At 40.3% G+C, this 22,126-nt stretch overlaps 1 protein-coding gene across 1 annotated transcript in view; it reads left to right on the top strand.

Moving 5' to 3' along the window:
* Positions 1–22,126, top strand: part of LOC124615407 (trifunctional enzyme subunit alpha, mitochondrial) — a 155,814-nt gene that overhangs the window by 44,528 nt on the left and 89,160 nt on the right. The window contains exon 4 of the mRNA XM_047143260.1: positions 19,299–19,549. Within this exon, the coding sequence (XP_046999216.1) occupies positions 19,299–19,549 (251 nt within the window). The remainder of the gene's footprint in view (positions 1–19,298; positions 19,550–22,126) is intronic.

Raw genomic sequence — 22,126 nt, 5'->3', positions numbered from 1 at the left:
CTTCTAAAGACAACAAATTAAGTGACTCTTCAGAGTCAGTTCCAAAAGTGAAAATCTAAAGCATCAAAGAGTACTTGGAAACTGAAAGATGCAGATGAGCTTGTCTGTATCATGATTTTGCCATTAGGAATCTTACACTCAGTTGTGCCTTTGAAGTCTGTGCAGGCATAAGTTAACAGCTCATATTGTGTAACTGAAACTCTCTTAAAACAAATATCCCTAAATTATCCAGAATCTTGGCATTATTTATGTGTGAAAAATGACAAAACAATCCCCAGACTAATTTATAACACAGGACTGGGTCATGACTTTTAGCTGTGGGAGAGCAAAATCAGGAGAAATTACATTGGACAATCAGATTGTTAGGAAATATTGTTCTCAACCAAGTGTGTGCATAGCAGTAAACACAAATACTGTTTCTTCAGAAAGAGACCTGTAAAACATGGCAGTGTTCAAAATTCAAGCATCAATATGAAATTGAGTACATTGTTGGTGGGACAACTGACCAGAAGACGTGATCAACAAAGGCAAGAAACTAGCAGGAAATGTCTGTTTGGCACAGTGTCTGAAGAAGCTTCTGTGAATCAATGTATTGGACTTGTCTTCTGTCATGTAGCATTTGTTGAGAAAGGTTTCCTATTACCTCCCTTTATTTATAGTTCGTATTCTCCTGCCAGGAAAACATAACTAAAATCGTACAACATTCCCATTGTTCCCAAGAGAAAAGATGGGAAATCTGCCTACAGTACAGTGCCGAAAAGAGCTAGTGAACAACCGTTACTTGAATTGTGTGGGAACAATATGTTCCTTATACCTCAAAGGATACACAGATTTAGGAGTGGCCGAGCGCTTCTAGGCGCTACAGTCTGGAACCGCGTGACCGCTACGGTCGCAGGTTTGAATCCTGCCTCGGGCATGGATGTGTGTGATGTCCTTAGGTTAGTTAGGTTTAAGTAGTTCTAAGCTCTAGGGGACTGATGACCTCGGCAGTTAAGTCCCATAGTGCTCAGAGCCATTTGATACAGAGATTTAGATTTCATACAATCTTGAGGCAGAGCTGTTGCATGTTGCAAATACAACAAAGTGGCCCTCCAAAGGTAAAACAGCTGCTCTTTTCTTAGAAAAAATGCTACATGAAAGAAAGGCATGTTAGTGATTCATTGTGTGCAAGAGAAGCTATCACAATGCTGGATATTGACAATTTGCTGAGCAATATACAGGCACATAAAAAAGGAAGATGTTTTGATAAGCTTGCAGACAAACCTTTAGAATTAATGTGTGTGCCCCCCCCCCCCCCCCCCCCCACCATCACCTCTCTCTCTCTCTCTCTCTCTCTCTCTCTCTCTCTCTCTCTCTCTCTCTCTCTCTCTCTCTGTGTGTGTGTGTGTGTGTGTGTGTGTGTGTGTGTGTGTGTGTGTCCATCCATCCAGAATAATTAATGCTTAATGTTAAAAATTTGAATGGTATCAAGGTACTTGCCCACCAGAGAATCTTTATTGTGCTTAATGGGGAAGAAGGGACAAGATGTCACCTTTCTGTATTTAGAAAGATGTTTAGTACATAACTAAGAACTGAAAATCAATGGCAGTAGCAGATAAACAAACTAAAGATCTGTGATGATTTTAATTAATGCTCCATTTTAAGGCATGTTTCTGCACCTAACATCTTACTATCCTAATACTGGAGACCTCCACAGAAGCTATCAAGACTTCATTAATCTATTTTTGAACTCAGACTAGTATAGAATATTTACAATCCTGCAGTGGTTGAGTCATGATGTCATCCGTCTGGTGCCGTGTATCAGTCATCTGACCCATGTTTGAAGCTTGTCCTGCAAAAGATTTGGTGCTGTTTACTTAGGCTCACAACTTATATAATTTCTGCTTTTTTTCTGTTAATTATTTTAGTGTTATTTTAGTGTTTTCTTTGGCCTACGTGTACTTCCTAGCATAGTAATGATTGGATCTTGATAAAACTGTGATATTGGAAAATGGAATTTAGTGGTTTCCTAATCACATTGCATGATCTGCAGTAGCTGATTTATCCATTTTGTTCAGACGCCAATTGATTTTGTATTCTTTAAGCTGGGTGTTGGTGCAGAATACTAGAAGTAGGGTAATGCTAAGTTTTGATGGAAAAGAGATACTCAGTTCGAGAAAAGGTATGATCTTGTGATAAGATTTTCGACACAAGTGATAATCCGATAAACACAAAATAGTGGCTGACATTATGTAAGGTAAAGGCTGTGACATGGATTACATAGTAAACCCAGGATCTAGTATATGTCTGAAATTTATGCTTTGTTGAAAATTAGACCTACTATACTTAAAAGTAATTACACTGCTATATTCACCTTACATTATTTTGTACTGTTACAGTAGGAGTCAGAAATGATACACAGTTGTTTTGGCTTGTTGTGCATACCTACACTAAGTGATCAAAAATATTCAGACACTCCAAAAAACATAAGTTTTTCATATTAGGTGCATAGTGCTGCCACCTACTGCCAAGTACTCCATACCAGTGACTTCAGTAGTCATTAGACATCGTGAGAGAGCAGAATGAGGTGCTCCACGGAACTCATGGACTTCGAATGTGGTCAGGTGATTGGGTGTCACTTCTATCATACATCTGTATGCAACATTTCCACACTTCTAAACATCCCTAGGTTCACTGTTTCTGATGTGATAGTGAAGTGGAAATGTGAAGGGACATGTACAGCACAAAAGCGTACAGGCCAACCTCGTCTGTTGACTGACAGACTGCTGACAGTTGAAGAGAGTCGTAATGTATAATAGGCAGACATCAATCCAGACCATCACACAGGAATTCCAGACTGCATCAGGATCCTCTGCAAGTACTATGACAGTCAGGCAGGAGGTGAGAAAACTTGAATTTCATGGTTGGGCGCCTGCTCATAAGCCACACATCACACCGGTAAATACCAAATGACATCTCGCTGGGTGTAAGGAGTGTAAACATTGGACGATTGAACAGTGGAAAAACATCGTGTTGAGTGACAAATCACGGTATAAAATGTGGCGATCCATTGGCAGGGTGTGGGTTTGGCAAATTCCCAGTGAATGTCAGCTGCCAGCATGTGTAGTGCCAACAGTAAAATTCGGAGGCGGTGGTGTTATGCTGTGGTCGTGTGTTTCATGGAGGGGTCTTGCACCCCTTGTTGTTTTGCAAGGCACTATCACAGCACATGCCTGCAATGATGTTGTAAGCACCTTCTTACTTTCCACTGTTGAAGAGAAATTTGGGGATGGTGATTGCATCTTTCAGCACAATTGATCACCTGTTCATAATGTACGGCCTTTGCTGGAGTAATTACATGACAGTAACATCCCTGTAATGGACTGGCCTGCACAGAGTCCTGACCTGAATCCTACAGAACACCTTTGGGATGTTTTGGAACGCCAACTTCATGTGAGGCCTCACAGAATGACCTCGATGCCTCTCCTCAGTGCAGCACTCCATGAAGAATGAGCTGCCATTCCGCAAGGAACCTTCCAGCACCTGATTGAATGTATTCCTGCAAGAGTGGAAGCTGTCATCAAGGCCAAGGGAGGGCCAATGCCATATTGAATTCCAGCATTACTGATGGAGGGTGCCACAACTTGTAAGTCATTTTCAGCCAGGTGTCTGAATACTTTTGATCACATAGTGTATGTCACGCATTCTGACATCCAATGAGCATTCAGTTGCGTTCTGAGCATTTTGCTGTAAATATTGCAGCCAATGCGAGCATTAAATGTGATCGTAGAGTTTTGTTTAGTGAATTTTTCCATTTGTTGTGAGTTGTCACAGGTGACTGGTGGTAAGCACCAAATTCTGCGTAAGCAAGCAGAGACGCAATTTGCAGGATACATGCTTTCTTCAACTGCTAAACTTATGTATGTGCATACTGCAATTGTCACTTGGAACTGACAAAACTGCAATCCTTTACCTATACCTTGACCTGTGTGAACAGTCATCATTCAAGAATCCGGTTGTAGTGTCATATAAAAGCAGCATTACACAGATTGTCATCACAAACAAAAAGCCTACATCATATATTTCTAGCATATTACTTACATTCTACTTTTTAAATATTCAAGTCTGTGAACTTTGTTTCCCATTTTGTTTATGTTGAGTTTGGCCACAATTGTTATGCAGTTTCACTTCATTTTTCTTAGGTATTTGCTGAAGTTTTTCTTTCTTGCAGAAAATCTTCTACAAATTACTGTAATAAGCTATTGTTACTTGCTATGATCAGAACAATGTCGTCTGTCCTGACCAAGCCACTATTTTGTCTTATGTTTTTTGTCTATCTCGTTCTTTCTGGTATTATTGCTATTGGTGGCAGTGTCCTTCAGACTCCTTTCTCTATATTTAATGTTACATAATACATGTAGTTATTCATACCCTAATCTGCTTGCTCCCCACATTACTCAAAAATTGTTTTATCTTCCGTCTTCTTTCACAGATCAAAATTCATTTCCTTTTTATTTATGTTAAGAATAATCTTGAATCATTTTATTTGTATCTGAGCAAATTTCACCCTCATACTGGTAAATTTATAAAATCTTCATTAACATATCATCTGGCACAGTTATTATTATTATTATTATTATTATTATTATAATTCCTGTCTTAGCTTCATTTTCAGACATTTATTAGCAGAGTGTACCTTCACTTTAACAGCGGCCAGGGTGAATGCTGAGGTGGGTTGTGAGGCTGTCTATGGTAGGTTGGTATGTCTGCAATTCACCACCCTGGGTTGTGACTGCACTACTGTGATGGCAGATGTTGAGTGGTGAATGATCATAGAAACAGTATTGCTTAGAAAAACCCCTTTACTTCATAAGATACAGTTGTGAACATGGTACTGTGAAGGTGGTCAGTGCTGACCGTGACGTAGACCAGGCTCGTTTGGCAAAGTGTGCTAGTGTACGCAGTGGCCCAGCGAAAGAACAATGTGTGACATCTTCCCTCAGACAATGGGGGCACCAGGCAAGGGGATGCCGTCAGCACAGTGACTAAATCAGGACAAGAGTGTGCACGGCACCTGCAGCAGCTGGCTTGTCCCCATCACCCAGCAAGAAGTGTACTGGCCAGGCGAGATCAAATGACAGCCTCCAGAATGGATAATTGCAATGTTGTGTGCCCACATAGGGCAAAGGCAAGCAGCTGTGGCACATGCCTGTACAGTGACTATGTTCACTCATTTGAGTGATGACAGCTGGGCAAATGGCTGAATAGATAAGTAGATGATCCAGGCAGGCTTGAACATCGGTCCAGTAGAAAGGCAGCTGGCAGCAGATAAATCATCCAGATGGTGGGCTCTGGTGGGAGGCACCAAGTCAGCAGCATTAAGACTGAGTACAAGCAGCTGGTGAAGATGTTGTCTGGCAATGGCAGATTGTTGACTCGTCTCAGCTCGAAGATTGGTGTGCACCTCTCCTCTTGACGAGCAGCTGGTAATGACTGAGACTGTCTCTCTAGTTTTGGCAGTATGTGTACTAGCCTGGTCCACTATAGTTTCTGAAATGGTAACGATGTTGCTCTCCAGTTCAAAGTGTGAGGCCTGACTGGTGACCAATTGTGACATTGCTCCAGTTTTCCTGTCATCAGCAACTATGCAGTCCTGGCAATACTGTAATAGTGTTGCAATTTCTCCTTTCAGAATACCTGGACCATGACTTTGGCAGCATCAGACTGCTGAATAGATGTCCTTGTGCCATGGTACCTAGTTACTAAGGTAGATTTGTGGCACAACCCTCTTATCCCCTTTGGGAGAGCCAGTCTGTCAGATAATTGTCTGTTTAAATTTCTGGAAAATTAACAATGCTTTTCATGATTTAACATGCAAGTTACTCCAATTCTCTTTATTCTAATCCAGCAGTGAACCACAACATAAATTAACAGCTTATTAAATTAATTACTATTTCTTAATATTTAACCCAGTCTGCTGGCAAGTGATACACTGGGAGCTCAAGTGATCAGGTGGTTTTCTGCTTAAAATAGATACAGATTATGCAAAGCAGAGTTGGGAAGCATGATGGTATCGGAAATTAAGATGCTCATTGTAGTGACTTTGCTGTGTCATTCGTCACAGTATTGCTGTGCGTACTGTCGTGTGCGCTCAACAGTGATGCATCCACCTTGATTTGCTATTTGCCCACTGAACTTTCTCGTTTCCCGCACATAGATATCACTCCATTGAATCACCATTTAACAAACTAATAAAATAGTATTGCAAAACACTCTTCTTAGTAAGTTCTCTTCACTTTTTTCCCCACAGCAAATCAACATACTCAATCGCTTTTTCAGTTTTAACCTTTTTTGATACAGAACCAGCAACTTTTTACAATATTTCATGAAACATTTCTTAACAAATATCACAGTTGCAATACATATGTCTGGTGCCCAGTTTTGAACCAAATGGTTCATTCTCAAGCCTCACCCACTGAAGCTGCTCTGAAAGTGCCTGATATTAAAACAAACATCACACTGGCAATACATGGTATAAAAAGTAATCATGGATGCCTGCACAATCAACATGTGCCCATTTAACAAGTAGTTTGGTTCCAACTTGCTAGGCGAGTACATGCTGGTCGCAGCTGTCAGCTGTAGTTACTTTGTGTAGCATGTATAGCCATTTTGACGTTTGTTGTTACTCAGGCACTTTCAGAGCAGCCTCAGTAGGTCAGGTATGAGAATGAACCAGTTGGTTCAAAACTAGTCACCAAACATATCTACTGCAACTGTGATAGATTTGTTAGTAAACACTATCCAGTTGTGTTTCATACTCAGCATTTCTCCTTGTTTATTCAGTGGCTTCTTAACTCAATGCTTAGGCACAACATTCAGAACTTTATCTTCGGAACAAAACTTCACCTTAAGTTTTTCTAGAAAATACATCTCTAAAACTATTCTCGTCCATAAACCGTACATGGTACTTCCACACACAAATGTTAATCAACTGTGCTACATATTTCCTTTACTTCAGAGCTAATTACAGATTGGATGCTACTCCCAGTGCCATACTTATTTGACTGTACAGACTACTTAATGTCATTGAATCTTGATGGCATTGTACACAGTTTAGTTGGTTCATCCTTCACACAGGAGAGTCTTGTGACTGTGCATCATTGGCAGCAGTCTCCCTGAGCTGTAACAATGTCCCACTGAGTCACACAGTTTGCTGCAAAATATCAGTTTTCAGGCAATGTTCTCTCTCACACTTAGTATATATGTCATCCATCAACTTCATGATCCTCCTGATCCTCAAGCCCCAATTCCTGAAAGTATTTAGCCTTCCACCTTCTGAGGGAGTGGTGCCATCAAAGGTGACGACAAATCTGCGTCTTTCAAAAATAAATGTTACTGTACCATTTCATTATCTACAGCATATAGCAAAACCCCCATTTCACACTTTTCAATGGACTGACCTAACAAAGTGTCAAATGGAGGAAAATATACACAGGAAAGCATAGGAAACACAAAAAGCAAAAATAAATTACTTGTACTGTCATTCTCTTTATATTGTGATCATTATCAAATTATGGTAAATAGAACTTGTAACACAATATTGATTGAAACAATTAAGTTGGCAGTATTCATAAACAGAAAAAAATTGCCATCAAATCCAAAAGTTGTTGCTGCCAAGGAGGTCACACTGTTCAGGGACATTCTGGGTGAGAAAGACACAAACTGTCACCATGTTATGGAGCATCTTGTGGAGGAATGTTTACATCTGGTATCAGGTCATACCAACCAAAAGCTGTGTGCCTAATACGGATTAGAGTATTTCACGCAGAAGTAACCACCATCTTGAAAAGCAGTGGGTATTTGTATAAATGACTGTGAAATGAAAGTAAAGCTGTTGTAATACAACACGGTGTGCAGAAGGAATGTTGCTACTAGTCACTCTCATCAGATTATCATTATTAAGGTACATGGCGTACTTTGCCACCCTTCCAAACACCTGTCATGCCGACAATGAAAATCTTGATTACCACACTAACGTTATGTTACATGACCAACAACTATGCTTATGGTCTGCATTTTCTGCTTTCTTCCAAGGCTGACTGAGCAGAAATTTGATGCATTTTTGTTGCTGGAATCTGTTTGAAAATCATTGTTAAAAGTAGTGATAAAGTTAAAAAAAGGGCAAAATGTTGTAACGTAGAATCATTAATGACGGGAAAGCATTGTATTGAGAGAATAGGACTTCTTTTGGGGCTGTCAAAAATTGATGTAAAATGCAGGAAAATGTGAAACGCAGGAATGTGAAAACAAGGTTTTACTGTAATTAACAGCAGTAGATTCCTGTGAATTCTTTGCGGAATGTACAACAAAATTCCTGTGTACAGTTACACTCTGCAGGACACAAAAACCATTGGCACATGTGCTTCCCTGTATGTGCTCATCCAGGGTCGCATTTGGACCAGGCTCCACAGCCTGTATACAACACCCATTATCTCTCAGTGAGGTAGATACTACTGCATATAAATCAAAATCACCTATGTTGTTATTCACATATTCCAGCACACACTTACTTTGTCTGGCACTAAGGCTGATTTAGACTCCAAATTGGACGCTGATAATCCTACATCATTTCCCTTAACTTCCCTAACATTACCACTTTCATCCCCATGAACTATGGACCTTGTTGTTGGTGTTGGTGGGGAGGCTTGCATGCCTCAGTGATACAGATAGCCGTACTGTAGGTGCAACTGCAGTGGAGGGATATCTGTTGAGAGGCCAGACAAACGTGTGGTTCCTGAAGAGGGGCAGCAGCCTTTTCAGTAGTTGCAGGGGCAACAGTCTAGATGATTGACTGATCTGGCTTTGTTATGCTGGCACTGCGAACGGCTGAAAGCAAGGGGTAACTACAGCCGTAATTTTTCCCCGAGGGCATGCAGCTTTACTGTATGGTTAAATGATGATGGCGTCCTCTTGGGTAAAATATTGCGGAGGTAAAATAGTCCACCATTCAGATCTCTGGGTGGGGACTTTTCAGGAGGACGTTGTTTCAGGAGAAAGAAAACTGGCGTTCTATGGATGGGAGTGTGGAATGTCAGATCCCTTAATCGGGCAGGTAGGTTAAAAAATTTAAAAATGGAAATGGATAGGTTAAAGTTAGATGTATTGGGAATTAGTGAAGTTCGGTGGCAGGAGGAACAAGACTTCTGGCAGGTGAATACAGGGTTATAAATACAAAATCAAATAGGGGTAATGCAGGAGTAGGTTTAATAATGAATAGGAAAATAGGAATGCGGGTAAGCTACTACAAAGCTCACCACTTCTACAGTAGTACAAGTTTATATGCTAACTAGCTCCGCAGATGACAAAGAGATTGATGAGATGTATGATGAGATAAAACAAATTATTCAGATAGTGAAGGGAAACGAAAATTCATAGTCATGGGTGACGTGGAACTCAATAGTAGGAAAAGGGAGAGAAGTAAACGTAGTAGCTGAATATGGAATGGGAGTAAGGAATGAAAGAGGAAGCCGCCTGGTAGAATTTTGCACAGAGCATAGCTTAATCATAGCTAACACTTGGTTCAAGAATCATGAAAGAAGGCTGTATACACGGAAGAAGCCTGGAGATACTGGAAGGTCTCAGATTATATAATGGTAAGACTGAAATTCAGGAACCAGGTTTTAAATTGTAAGACATTTCCAGGGGCAGATATGGACTCTGACCACAATCTATTGGTTATGAACTGTAGATTAAAACTGAAGAAACTGCAAAAAGGTGGGAATTTAAGGAGATGGGACCTGGATAAACTGACTAAACCAGAGGTTGTACAGAGTTTCAGGGAGAGCGTAAGGGAACAAATGGCAGGAATGGGGGAAAGAAATACGGTAGAAGAAGAATGGGTAGCTTTGAGAGACGAAATAGTGAAGGTAGCAGAGGATCAAGTAGGTAAAAAGATGAGGGCTAGTAGAAATCCGTGGGTAACAGAAGAAATATTGAATTTATTTGATGAAAGGAGAAAATATAAAAATGCAGTAAATGAAGCAGGCAAAAAGAAATACAAGTGTCTCAAAAATGAGATCGACAGGAAGTGCAAAATGGCCAAGCAGGGATGGCTAGAGGACAAATGTAAGAATGTAGAGGATTATCTCACTAGGGGTAAGATAGATACTGCCTACAGGAAAATTAAAGAGACCTTTGGAGGTAAGAGAACCACTTGCATGAACATCAAGAGCTCAGATGGAAACCCAGTTCTAAGCAAAGAAGGGAAAGCAGAAAGGTGGAAGGAGTATATAGAGGGTCTATACAAGGGTGATGTACTTGAGGACAATATTATGGAAATGGAAGAGGATGTAGATGAAGATGAAATGGGAGATGTGATACTGCGGGAACAGTTTGACAGAGCACTGAAAGACCTAAGTCGAAAGTAGGCCCCGGGAGTAGACAACATTCCATTAGAACTACTGACAGCCTTGGGAGAGCCAGCCCTGACAAAACTCTGTCTGGTGAGCAAGATGTATGAGACAGGTGAAATACCCCCAGACTTCAAGAAGAATATAATAATTCCAATCCCAAAGAATGCAGGTGTTGACAGATGTGAAAATTACCGAACTATCAGTTTAATAATTCACAGCGGCAAAATACTAACGCAAGTTCTTTACAGATGAATGGAAAAACTGGTAGAAGCCAACCTCGGGGACGATCAGTTTGGATTCTGTAGAAATGTTGGAACACGTGAGGCAATACTGACCCTACGACTTATCTTAGAAAATAAATTAAGGAAAGGCAAACCTACATTTCTAGCATTTGTAGACTTAGTGAAAGCTTTTGACAATGTTGAGTGGAATACTCTTTCAAATTCTGAAGGTGGCAGGGGTAAAATACAAGGAGCAAAATGCTATTTGCAATTTGTACAGAAACCAGATGGCAGTTACAAGAGTCGAGGGGCATGAATGGAAAGCAGTGGTTGGGAAGGGAGTGAGACAGGGTTGTAGCCTCTCCCTGACATTATTCAATCTGTATATTGAGCAAGCAGTAAAGGAAACAAAAGAAAAATTCGGAGTAGGTATTAAAATCCATGGAGAAGAAATAAAAAGTTTGAGGTTTGCCGATGACATTGTAATTCTGTCAGAGACAGCAAATGGCCTGGAAGAGCAGCTGAATGGAAAGGACAGTGTCTTGAAAGGAGGATATAAGATGAACATCAACAAAAGCAATACGAGAATAATGGAATGTAGTCGAATTAAATTGGGTGATGCTGAGGGTATTAGATTAGGAAATGAGTTTTGCTATTTGGGGAGCAAAATTACTGATGGTGGTCGAAGTAGAGATGATATAAAATGTAGACTGGCAGTGGCAAGGAAAGCCTTTTTGAAGAAGAGAAATTGGTTAACACCGAGTATAGGTTTGTGTGTCAGGAAGTCTTTTCTAAAAGTATTTATATGGAGTGTAGCCATGTATGGAAGTGAAACATGGACGATAAATAATTTTGACATGAAGAGAATAGAAGCTTTCGAAATGTCGTGCTACGGAAGAATGATGAAAATTAGATGGTTAGACAACATAACTAATGAAGTATTGAATAGAATTGGAGAGAAGAGAAATTTGTGGCACAACTTGACTAGAAGAAGGAATCAGTTGGTAGGGCGTATTCTGAGGCATCAAGGGATCACCAATTTAGCATTGGAGGGCAGTGTGGAGGGTAAAATCGTATAGAGAGATCAAGAGATGAATACACTAAATAGATTCAGAAGGATGTAAGTTGCAGTAGGTACTGGGAGATGAAGCAGCTTGCACAGGATAGAGTAGCGTGGAGAGCTTGCATCAAACCAGTCTCAGGACTGAAGACAACAGCAACAACAACAACATCAGCACGAGTTAAATTCATTTCCCCTGACCTTTTATTTCTACACAAATATTACCGTTATTTAATCTCTCAAGTCTACATCTACGTCGGTACTCCACAAGCCACTATACGGTGTGTGGCAGAGGGCACCTTGTACCATTACTAGCATTTCCTTTCCTGTTCCATGCGCAAATAGTGAGGGACAAGTGACTGTCTCTATGCCTCCATATCAGCCCTAATTTCTTGTATCTTTGTGGTCCTTACATACCGTGTATATTGGTGGCAGTAGAATCGTTCCCCAGTGAGCTTCAAATGCTGCTTCTCTAAATTTTATGAATAATGTTCTTTGAAAAGAATGTCGCCTTCCCTCCAGAGAACCCCGTTTCACTTCCCGAAGCATCTCCTCAACACGTAAGTGTTGTTAGAACCTACCGGTAACAAATCAAGTAGCACGCCTCTGAACTGCTTTGATGTCCTTCTCCAGTCTGACCTTGTAAATGTGATATTTTCGCCTGTTTTATTTCATTGTTGATTGTCCTTGGTGTCGATGTGCTGTGTTGGTATACTGCCTGAAAAATGGGGGGTGGAAGTTCAACACTGGCTACTTTAAATGATGTAGCTTACAGGTGCATATTTGCGTTTAACAGATCTTTCACTGTTCACGACCCTTCCTCCGCCCCTCCCCCCCTCTCTCCCCCACCTCCAATAATGCGCAGTTATATGGCCAGTTAACTGTTGGCAAATTTTGATAAGCCTCATTAACAGTTTGCAGGCATAAGTCAACATACTACTACAGTAGTTTACCATTGAACATCTATGATCAGTAAAACCTAACCAAACAGTTCACAGTTCATGGAGAATAATATGGTACCCTACATATTGAACAGACACTGTCATTGTTTTAACACATGGCCTAATTGTGTTACCATTATTCCATTGTTAAATTGACGCATTGTTGTTATCTAACCAATATGGGTTCCTCGTCTGAAACTCAGCTGTGGGCTGACTGTCTCGAGCCCAAAAATTGGGCCCTTACATGTCACCACGATAATAGGTACTGAAACTACACATTGTTCAATGTTTAATTTACAGAAATTACAATTAAAACATACCTCATTAAATTAACTGAATGCATTGAAACATTGGTTCTTCTCAACAGTTTCTTCTATCATGTGGGTTAAGCTGAATTATTTGTTTAAATCATGAAATTACCAGATATAGTTACACAAACAATACTTTGACAAAACTGGTAATTAATTTGGAATTAATAAAGGTCTAGCTTTGCTAACATGTTTTTGAATAGAGTCAAATAGGTCCATTAAGAAAACTATTAGTTGTTCCTCCACTTGTTTATAATTAGTACAGAATTTATATTTGTTTATAAATCAACAATAGAATTTAAGTTATGAAACAATTACTGATTTCACCCTATAACAAAAGATCCTAACTATGAATTGCCAAAATAAATTAGGAAATTGACATACATAAAACTAAGCACAAAATTAGATCTGGTGTTACGTCTTTTAAAACTGGGGACCAACCCTTCTCTTTTATGAAAATGCAGATTATACTCGATGTATGTTAATGGTAATTAGTCAGACAAAAAAAAAAATGAATTTTAAGGAGGCAGATGGCCAAACAAGAGGGAAGTAAAAATATCCCAATTTGCTCTGTCACCTACAGTTACCAAATAGTCAAGCAGTATTCAAAAAGAAGTCACACCAGTGCCCTATATGCAGTCTCCTTTACAGATAAACCACACTTTCACAAAATTCTCCCAATAAACTGAAGTTTACCATTTGTCTTCCCTGCCACAGTCCTTACACGCCATTCCACTTATCATTTTGCAATGTTATGCGTAGATATTTAAATGTTATGACTGTGTCAAGCAGTACACTACTAACACTGTATCCAAACATTACAAGTTTGTTTTTTCTACTCATTCGCATTAACTTGCATTTTCCCACATTTAGAGCTAGCTGCCATTCATCACACCAACTAGAAATTTTATCTAAGACATATTCTATCTTCCTGCAGTCACTCAGTCTCTCTATATGCTTAATATTTCTTATCCCCAGAGCAACAAGTTGTTAATTATATCCGGTCAACCACTCATCCCATTTTTTTGTCTTATGCTTACATATGCAGGAGTAGGTACACTGGATGCAGGCCTGTTCTCTACTGTAGCCTCCTGTTACTCATCCATTCCCCCCCCCCCCCCCCCCATCCCCCCTCAACTCAGCTAACTGAACTGCTAAAGTCTGCAATGTTTACTCAACTTCTTCTTCTTCTTCTTCTGACATGGTGGGTCATCTACCAGTTACAGAAACGACTATAAACAATGAGAGAGCAAAATAACATGACAAGGAGGACACTCAAATATCATACTAGTGTAATTTAGTCTCTTTGCCTTAGCGGCCGTTCATAACCATTAACTTATTACACAAACAGAAACAGTGAGCCGTACTCCTTGCTCACAATACATTTCCTGTACTGAATGGTGCAAATTAATATACATTTTTTACAGTACCCAGAACGCAATAAAGAAGACAACCTATGGCATGTTGATGCTGCAAGTTGTGGCTATCGACAGAGGTGGCAGCAACCACTTCTATCACCACTTGCAGTGGTTGGGATGGGTGTAGGTGATATGTTCAGGATAACTCCAATTCATCACTCTGTATGTGGCTGCAGTGGTGTAGTGGCAGATGTTGGACAGTGATCTGTCATGGAGACGGTATTGGTTTGAAAAAGTCCTGTTAGAAAGCTCCAAAATGAAAATGGTGGCCAGTGCTCTCTCTGATGTAGGCTGACCCTGGCCAGCTAAGCTTGCTGGTGTCGACAACAGTCCAACGGAGGGAGAGCATGTGGGATCCTCAGGTGAGCATCAGCACAGCAGCTGTTGTGCTGAATCAGGAATGGAGTGGAGTTGAATGTGTCAGACAGTGCACAGCCCCTGTGGCAGCTGGCCTGCCCCTGTAGCTCAGCACTAAGTGTGCTGGACCAGGTGAGATCAAACTGTGGCCCTAGCGTGAATGATGGCAGTACAATATACCCGTACAGGGTGGTGAACAGAGACAGTGTTTGCCCATATGAGTGGTGTAAGCTAGACAGCCCAGGCTCGAATCTCAGTCCACATCAGCTGGCGTCAGATGACAGTCACCAAACAGGTGGCCCTCTGGTAGGAAGGTGCCAAGTCGGCAGCATCCACACTCGGGACAGGCAGTGGCATGTGGCTAACAAAGACACCATCTGGTGGTATCCATTCGCTGACTCATCTCGGCTCGAAGACTGCTGTGAACGCCCTCTCGTCACTAGAAGCTGCGATAGTTGAGACTGAGAGTCTAAATTTGGCAGCAGATACACTAGCCTGGCCCACTATAATTTCTGATATGGTAACGGTTCTGCCCTCCATGTCAAGATGTGAGGCCTGACTGTTGGAGCAACCACGACATCATTGCCCTAGTTTTCCTGTTGTATTAGCAACGCCACAGTCCTGGCAAGACTGTGTCACAATTTCTCCTTTCAGAAGCCATGGGCAGTGACTTCTGCAATGCCAGTGTACTGAATATATGTTCTTGTGCCAATGCATTTAGTTACTGAGCCTTCTTGCAACACCTTCCTTATGATGTAATTTTGCCGAGTCAGTCACAAGAGTCATCTGCTTTGCCAGGTAGAACCATGCTGCAACACTTTTACGAATTTATTTGCTACTTTTGAAGATGTACAAGATCTTTAGCATGGCCTCTGAGCATCTAAAAATGTTCGCAAAGTCAGTGTTCAGTGGAGTCCTCATGTTTCTTTCCATTGGTTTCCATGGTATTGGTGCCACCAGATGTATCATTTCCGTGCATTCCATAACATGAAATTTACACTTGTTTAGCCCATAAGATAAATGAACTTCCATGTTTTGCGTCTCTCATCGTTCCTCAACATCTTACAAGGGGAGGCCGCCAATTGTGAAGTTCAGATTCGATTCATACTGCGCATAATGAAAGCTCATGGCCAGAGGTGTAATTTGGCAAAGCACCAAGATGCACTTCTCAGCCGTTGTCGAGAAAATCGACAGTTAAAAGAAACCGTTGCGGTGAAATACTCTCTAAGATTAATAATATTCTGCAGCGTCGTGGCGCAGCGGTAAGCGCTCGGATTCGTAATGGGAAGGTCGCTGGATCGAATCTCGCGCCGTAACTTTTTTTTATTATTTGTTTTTTGTAATTCAAATGTATACATACACACACAATATATATATATATATATATATATATATATATATATATGGTTATAATAGAGGGAAACATTCCACGTAGGAAATATATATCTAAAAACAAAGATGATGTGACTTACCAAATGAAAGTGCTGGCAGGTCGACAGACACACAAACAAACACAAACATACACACAAAATTCAAGCTTTCGCAACAAACTGTTGCCTCATCAGGAAAGAGGGAAGGAGAGGGAAAGACGAAAGGATGTGGGTTTTAAGGGAGAGGGTAAGGAGTCATTCCAATCCCGGGAGCGGAAAGACTTACCTTAGGGGGAAAAAAGGACGGGTATACACTCGCGCACACACACACACATCCATCCACACATATACAGACACAAGCAGACATATTTAAAGACAAAGAGTTTGGGCAGAGATGTCAGTCGAGGCAGAAGTGCAGAGGCAAAGATGTTGTTGAATGACAGGTGAGGTATGAGTGGCGGCAAATTGAAATTAGCGGAGATTGAGGCCTGGTGGATAACGGGAAGAGAGGATATATTGAAGAGCAAGTTCCCATCTCCGGAGTTCGGATAGGTTGGTGTTAGTGGGAAGTATCCAGATAACCCGGACGGTGTAACACTGTGCCAAGATGTGCTGGCCGTGCACCAAGGCATGTTTAGCCACAGGGTGATCCTCATTACCAACAAACACTGTCTGCCTGTGTCCATTCATGCGAATGGACAGTTTGTTGCTGGTCATTCCCACATAGAATGCGTCACAGTGTAGGCAGGTCAGTTGGTAGATCACGTGGGTGCTTTCACACGTGGCTCTGCCTTTGATCGTGTACACCTTCCGGGTTACAGGACTGGAGTAGGTGGTGGTGGGAGGGTGCATGGGACAGGTTTTACACCGGGGGCGGTTACAAGGGTAGGAGCCAGAGGGTAGTGTCTTTCCGCCGTCCACCTAACCTTCGTAACCTCTTAGTTCATCCCTATGAAATCCCCAAACCACCTTCCCTACCCTCTGGCTCCTACCCTTGTAACCGCCCCCGGTGTAAAACCTGTCCCATGCACCCTCCCACCACCACCTACTCCAGTCCTGTAACCCGGAAGGTGTACACGATCAAAGGCAGAGCCACGTGTGAAAGCACCCACGTGATCTACCAACTGACCTGCCTACACTGTGACGCATTCTATGTGGGAATGACCAGCAACAAACTGTCCATTCGCATGAATGGACACAGGCAGACAGTGTTTGTTGGTAATGAGGATCACCCTGTGGCTAAACATGCCTTGGTGCACGGCCAGCACATCTTGGCACAGTGTTACACCGTCCGGGTTATCTGGATACTTCCCACTAACACCAACCTATCCGAACTCCGGAGATGGGAACTTGCTCTTCAATATATCCTCTCTTCCCGTTATCCACCAGGCCTCAATCTCCGCTAATTTCAATTTGCCGCCACTCATACCTCACCTGTCATTCAACAACATCTTTGCCTCTGCACTTCTGCCTCGACTGACATCTCTGCCCAAACTCTTTGTCTTTAAATATGTCTGCTTGTGTCTGTATATGTGTGGATGGATGTGTGTGTGTGTGCGCGAGTGTATACCCGTCCTTTTTTCCCCCTAAGGTAAGTCTTTCCGCTCCCGGGATTGGAATGACTCCTTACCCTCTCCCTTAAAACCCACATCCTTTCGTCTTTCCCTCTCCTTCCCTCTTTCCTGATGAGGCAACAGTTTGTTGCGAAAGCTTGAATTTTGTGTGTATGTTTGTGTTTGTTTGTGTGTCTGTCGACCTGCCAGCACTTTCATTTGGTAAGTCACATCATCTTTGTTTTTTATATATATATATATATATATATATATATATATATATATATATATATATATAATTTCCGGCAATCAGTTGCAACAATTATGCATATAATATGTTGTTGAAAGTCTTTGTCGTGGAAAAATAATATTTAAAATAAAACACAATATCACAAATAATATTCAAGTGGATACAATTTATTGTCAAGTTCGGTATACACTCGCACGTAATTAACAATTTGTGACCAGAAGTAGCTGGAGTATCGCACGAACCAGAGTGATAGTTATCATAGAAACATGGAAAGCAGAAAACAGCACGACATCGAGCACATCTGATAAACGATGCGTTTTCACAAGAACAATTGTTTCCTTAAATTCTGTTGGGAAACACACCTGATTCACATTCTGAAAAATTGTTCCATCGTGTGTGTGTGTGTGTGTGTGTGTGTGTGTGTGTGTGTGTGTGTATATATACATTTGAATTACGAAAAACAAATAATAAAAAAAGTTGCATGGCGCGAGATTCGATCCGGTGACCTTCGGATTACGAACCCGAGCGCTTACCGCTGCGCCACGATGCTGTAGAAGAAGTATTAATCGTAGAGAGTATTTCACCACAACGGTTTTTTTAACTGTCGATTTTCTCGACAATGGCTGAGAAGTGCATCTTGGTACTTTGCCACATTACACCTCTGGCCATGAGCTTTTATTATGCGCAGCATGAATCGAATCTGAATTTCACAATTGGCGGCCTCCCCTTGTTAGCCATTGATGCTGTCTGTGGTCTCTATTTTAGCAACTTCAAAAACTTTTTCATATTCCCACAAAAACCTGTCATTTATTAACTTTTATGTCCAAACAAATTCAGTACAGTATATCACCTTTAGTTACCGTGTTTTTCTTGCTGCATATGTGAGCCAATGTTGTCACACCCATCATTACTTTAGTACCTGGTTCAGTCGACTGCTTTTCCTGAGGGCAGTCTCATGCATTGTACTGTTGTTGCATTGTCATGCTGAGAAACATATCTGACAAAACATAACATTAACCACATGTGCAAGTTAATATGCAATTGTGGTAAAGCAGGATCATATCATATCATCTGAAGGTAGATCACTACTGTACATTACTAGTATTAACCTATATTCACACCATCCCCCCCCCCCCTCCCTTTACTCACACACACACACACACACACACACACACACACACACACACACACACACACACACACACACCCTGACACACGCTCATTGATGTATTTGCTTGAGCCATTAATCCAAATCACACTTAATGACCTGGACAGCATTCGCCTTTTTAGTTTTTGCTCATCATGCCCATCTATTTACTACTCATTTAAATTTATTGTCTTCAATTTTCATTTCCTAGTGTCTGTAAAAGGACTTGTGATTAATCTTAATTTTATTATTTTATTTATTTATTTATTTTTTCTCTTTCAGGTTGCCATGGCTTGCCACTATCGCATAGCGGTGAAGGACCGAAAGACTGGTTTAGGACTTCCAGAGGTCATGCTAGGCCTTTTGCCAGGTGCTGGTGGAACTCAAAGATTACCAAAGATTACCCAGTTGCCAAATGCCTTGGATATGGCACTTACTGGAAAGACTGTGAAAGCAGATAAGGCAAAGAAATCGGGTATTGTGGATTTACTGGTTGACCCACTTGGTCCTGGAGCTGGAAAACCAGAGGAGAGGTTAGATATAGATCCTGAAAATTTGCCATTAAATTTATCTGTTGTTAAAAAGATGGAAGTTATTATCAGGCATTTGATATAAAGTGCTTGATAAAAGGTTGCTCTAGACTTAACTGTGCATTAGTCATCTGTCTCTCAGTACTGTTCCTACACATTTCTGAATGTTAACCAACTTTTGTTAAATAATCAACTGCAAAATTAATTCCACCCAATCTCTCCCCACCTCCCTCTTCTGAAACAGATGTTGTAGACCATTCCTTCTTGTTAATTAGTAAGCCATTCGATGTAGGTCAACACATCTGAATCCATAAAATTTCTGTTATATGTGAAGAAGGTAAGGCACTAGTTTCTTTTCCAATTGTGCACCTAATCAACATTTTCTTCCAATTTACATGAAATTAATATTGAAGGAGAAACTTAAGTCTTGCTAAATACTTGTAACATCAATCATGACTTGTTAAATATTTTAGCAGCCTTCAGTGTTTATATAGTTTTATTTCTTTCAGCATGTATTGCCTTGGTCATTTTATTTCATTACATTTCTTCCTTTTTCTCTACCCAATATATTTTGGCTTTGTTCTCAGCATTCTAAAATGGGAATGGCACAGATTAGTCATATTGACAAAATTGTTTAGTCTGACTAAGCTCAAATTTAGACAATACATAATAGCCCAAATTTAGTGTTAGTACTGTGTAATTTTTGGGTTAATTACAAGCAACGAAAAATAGTAGCTATTGAAACTGAAGGTATTCTAAAACAAAGATTACCCTTAACATGATCAAGTAGAGACAAGATTATTCATAAACAAAGAAATTGTATGGAAAATAATGAATGCATACCTGAAAAAGCATTAACATGTTGAAACTGAGTTTATGTTGTCTGTAGTTGCTTGCAACAATGAACTGACATCGCAGTTTTACAAAGTAAGTGATGAGGCATGCGAGACTTTAACTATTTCCAAATTTTATTTGTTGTGTGAGGTGTTGGATGCTGCCATGCAGGAATATACATTTGGAGCGTAACTAAATTGATATGAGTGTACTTTCATCAGCTGGTGGAATATACCAGAAGCCACACCAGCTGGCATACACATAGCTTCTATTATGGCCACAACACCAGGGCAGTGAGCATGCCAGGCTGGGCAGCCTTTGCCCTTCCTACCCGACGGCACCTAAGTCGACCATAGCTTGAATGACTACAAGTCAGCAAAAATCCCCAATCTGCAGATCTCCACTCTGTAACATCTAACTTGTTTCATTTTAGAATTTCTTTTCTTCTGTTTTCTCTCCATCTCCATCATCTTGTGGTGTTTGCAATAGTAATATTATTAAATAAATTCTTTTTGTCTATGTTCACATAATTCTCATTTTCTTATTGAACTTGATGCTCAGTTGATTCTAATATACTTCGGTAATCCTAAATAAATCCTCATCTACATTCCTGATGTCCTGTGTGATAAGTCTTTCTTTTTATCTATTTTTACTGTGCCTGTTATGAGAGTATGTCTTCTGGAAACTGTTAAATTATATAAGGCTGTTGCATTCTGTTTAATTTCCTTGTGTTTGATCAAATATAATCAATTCATTGTAGTTCCGTTTAGTTCATGCGAAGTATGTTTTCCATTTGGTTTCTTCAGAACAATCGTTTTATTGTTTTCCACAAATCCTTTTAACATGACCCCTGTCATTTCTTGTATTGTGTAAAATTTATCTTAAATTACCTTTTTTCAGTTTCTGCATCGAATTCACTCTTTACGTTATGGCTATAATCTAAATGGAGTATTTTTATTGCATATGTATTGGCTGTTATGTTCCCCAACATAAAACATCCTTGAAATGTGTTTCTAATTGTTCTTCATTTCAAGAAATTAACCCCTCAGTCGTCTTTCCTATGTTCCCCAACATAAAACATCCTTGAAATGTGTTTCTAATTGTTCTTCATTTCAAGAAATTAACCCCTCAGTCGTCTTTCCTATGAGCACTTACTTTTCTCATGTTCATAATGTAGGTAGATATGGTTAAATCGGGTATCAATGAAGTTGTCTACAATGTTTCAAAGATTTTTATTGCTGGTAGCAACCTTTCTCAAGTTCTATATACCAACCCACGCCGTACTGCTTTGTAATTGCTCTTCTTTTGTATAACAGTGCATTTGTCATGTCATGGTGTAATAATTCATAAACAAATTGGCAAATCTGTGTTGTGCAACACTGGCCAGGACTGTTAAGCTTACATATAACATTTAGGTCAAAACTGTTAATTTGTTTTTATATTATTGATTCTTTTAGGCTTACGTTTACTACTGAGATCCTCACATGGGTTTTGCCATGCTTGCTCTTGGCAATTTGTGGTGGTATAATATGCATCCAGTCACTTAAAGATTTGATGTTAAGGGTTCTGTGGTTTCTCTTTTTGTCTGGTATGATATGTTAATGGCTTGAATTTGGAAATGTTTAGTGATTTGTGCCTGTGTGTTGTATACAGCTATTTTTTCCCTCCCCTCCTTTGTTTCTGTGTTGGTTTCCTCAAATCTTTCACAGCTTTTGTTCTTGCTTTCTTTTTAATGTAGGTTTTTGT

Source organism: Schistocerca americana, chromosome 5 (genome assembly GCF_021461395.2).
Source record: "Schistocerca americana isolate TAMUIC-IGC-003095 chromosome 5, iqSchAmer2.1, whole genome shotgun sequence".
Taxonomy (NCBI): Eukaryota; Metazoa; Arthropoda; class Insecta; order Orthoptera; family Acrididae; genus Schistocerca; species Schistocerca americana.
Note: the sequence above shows the minus strand (reverse complement) of the source record. Positions and strands in the feature narration are given on the sequence as shown.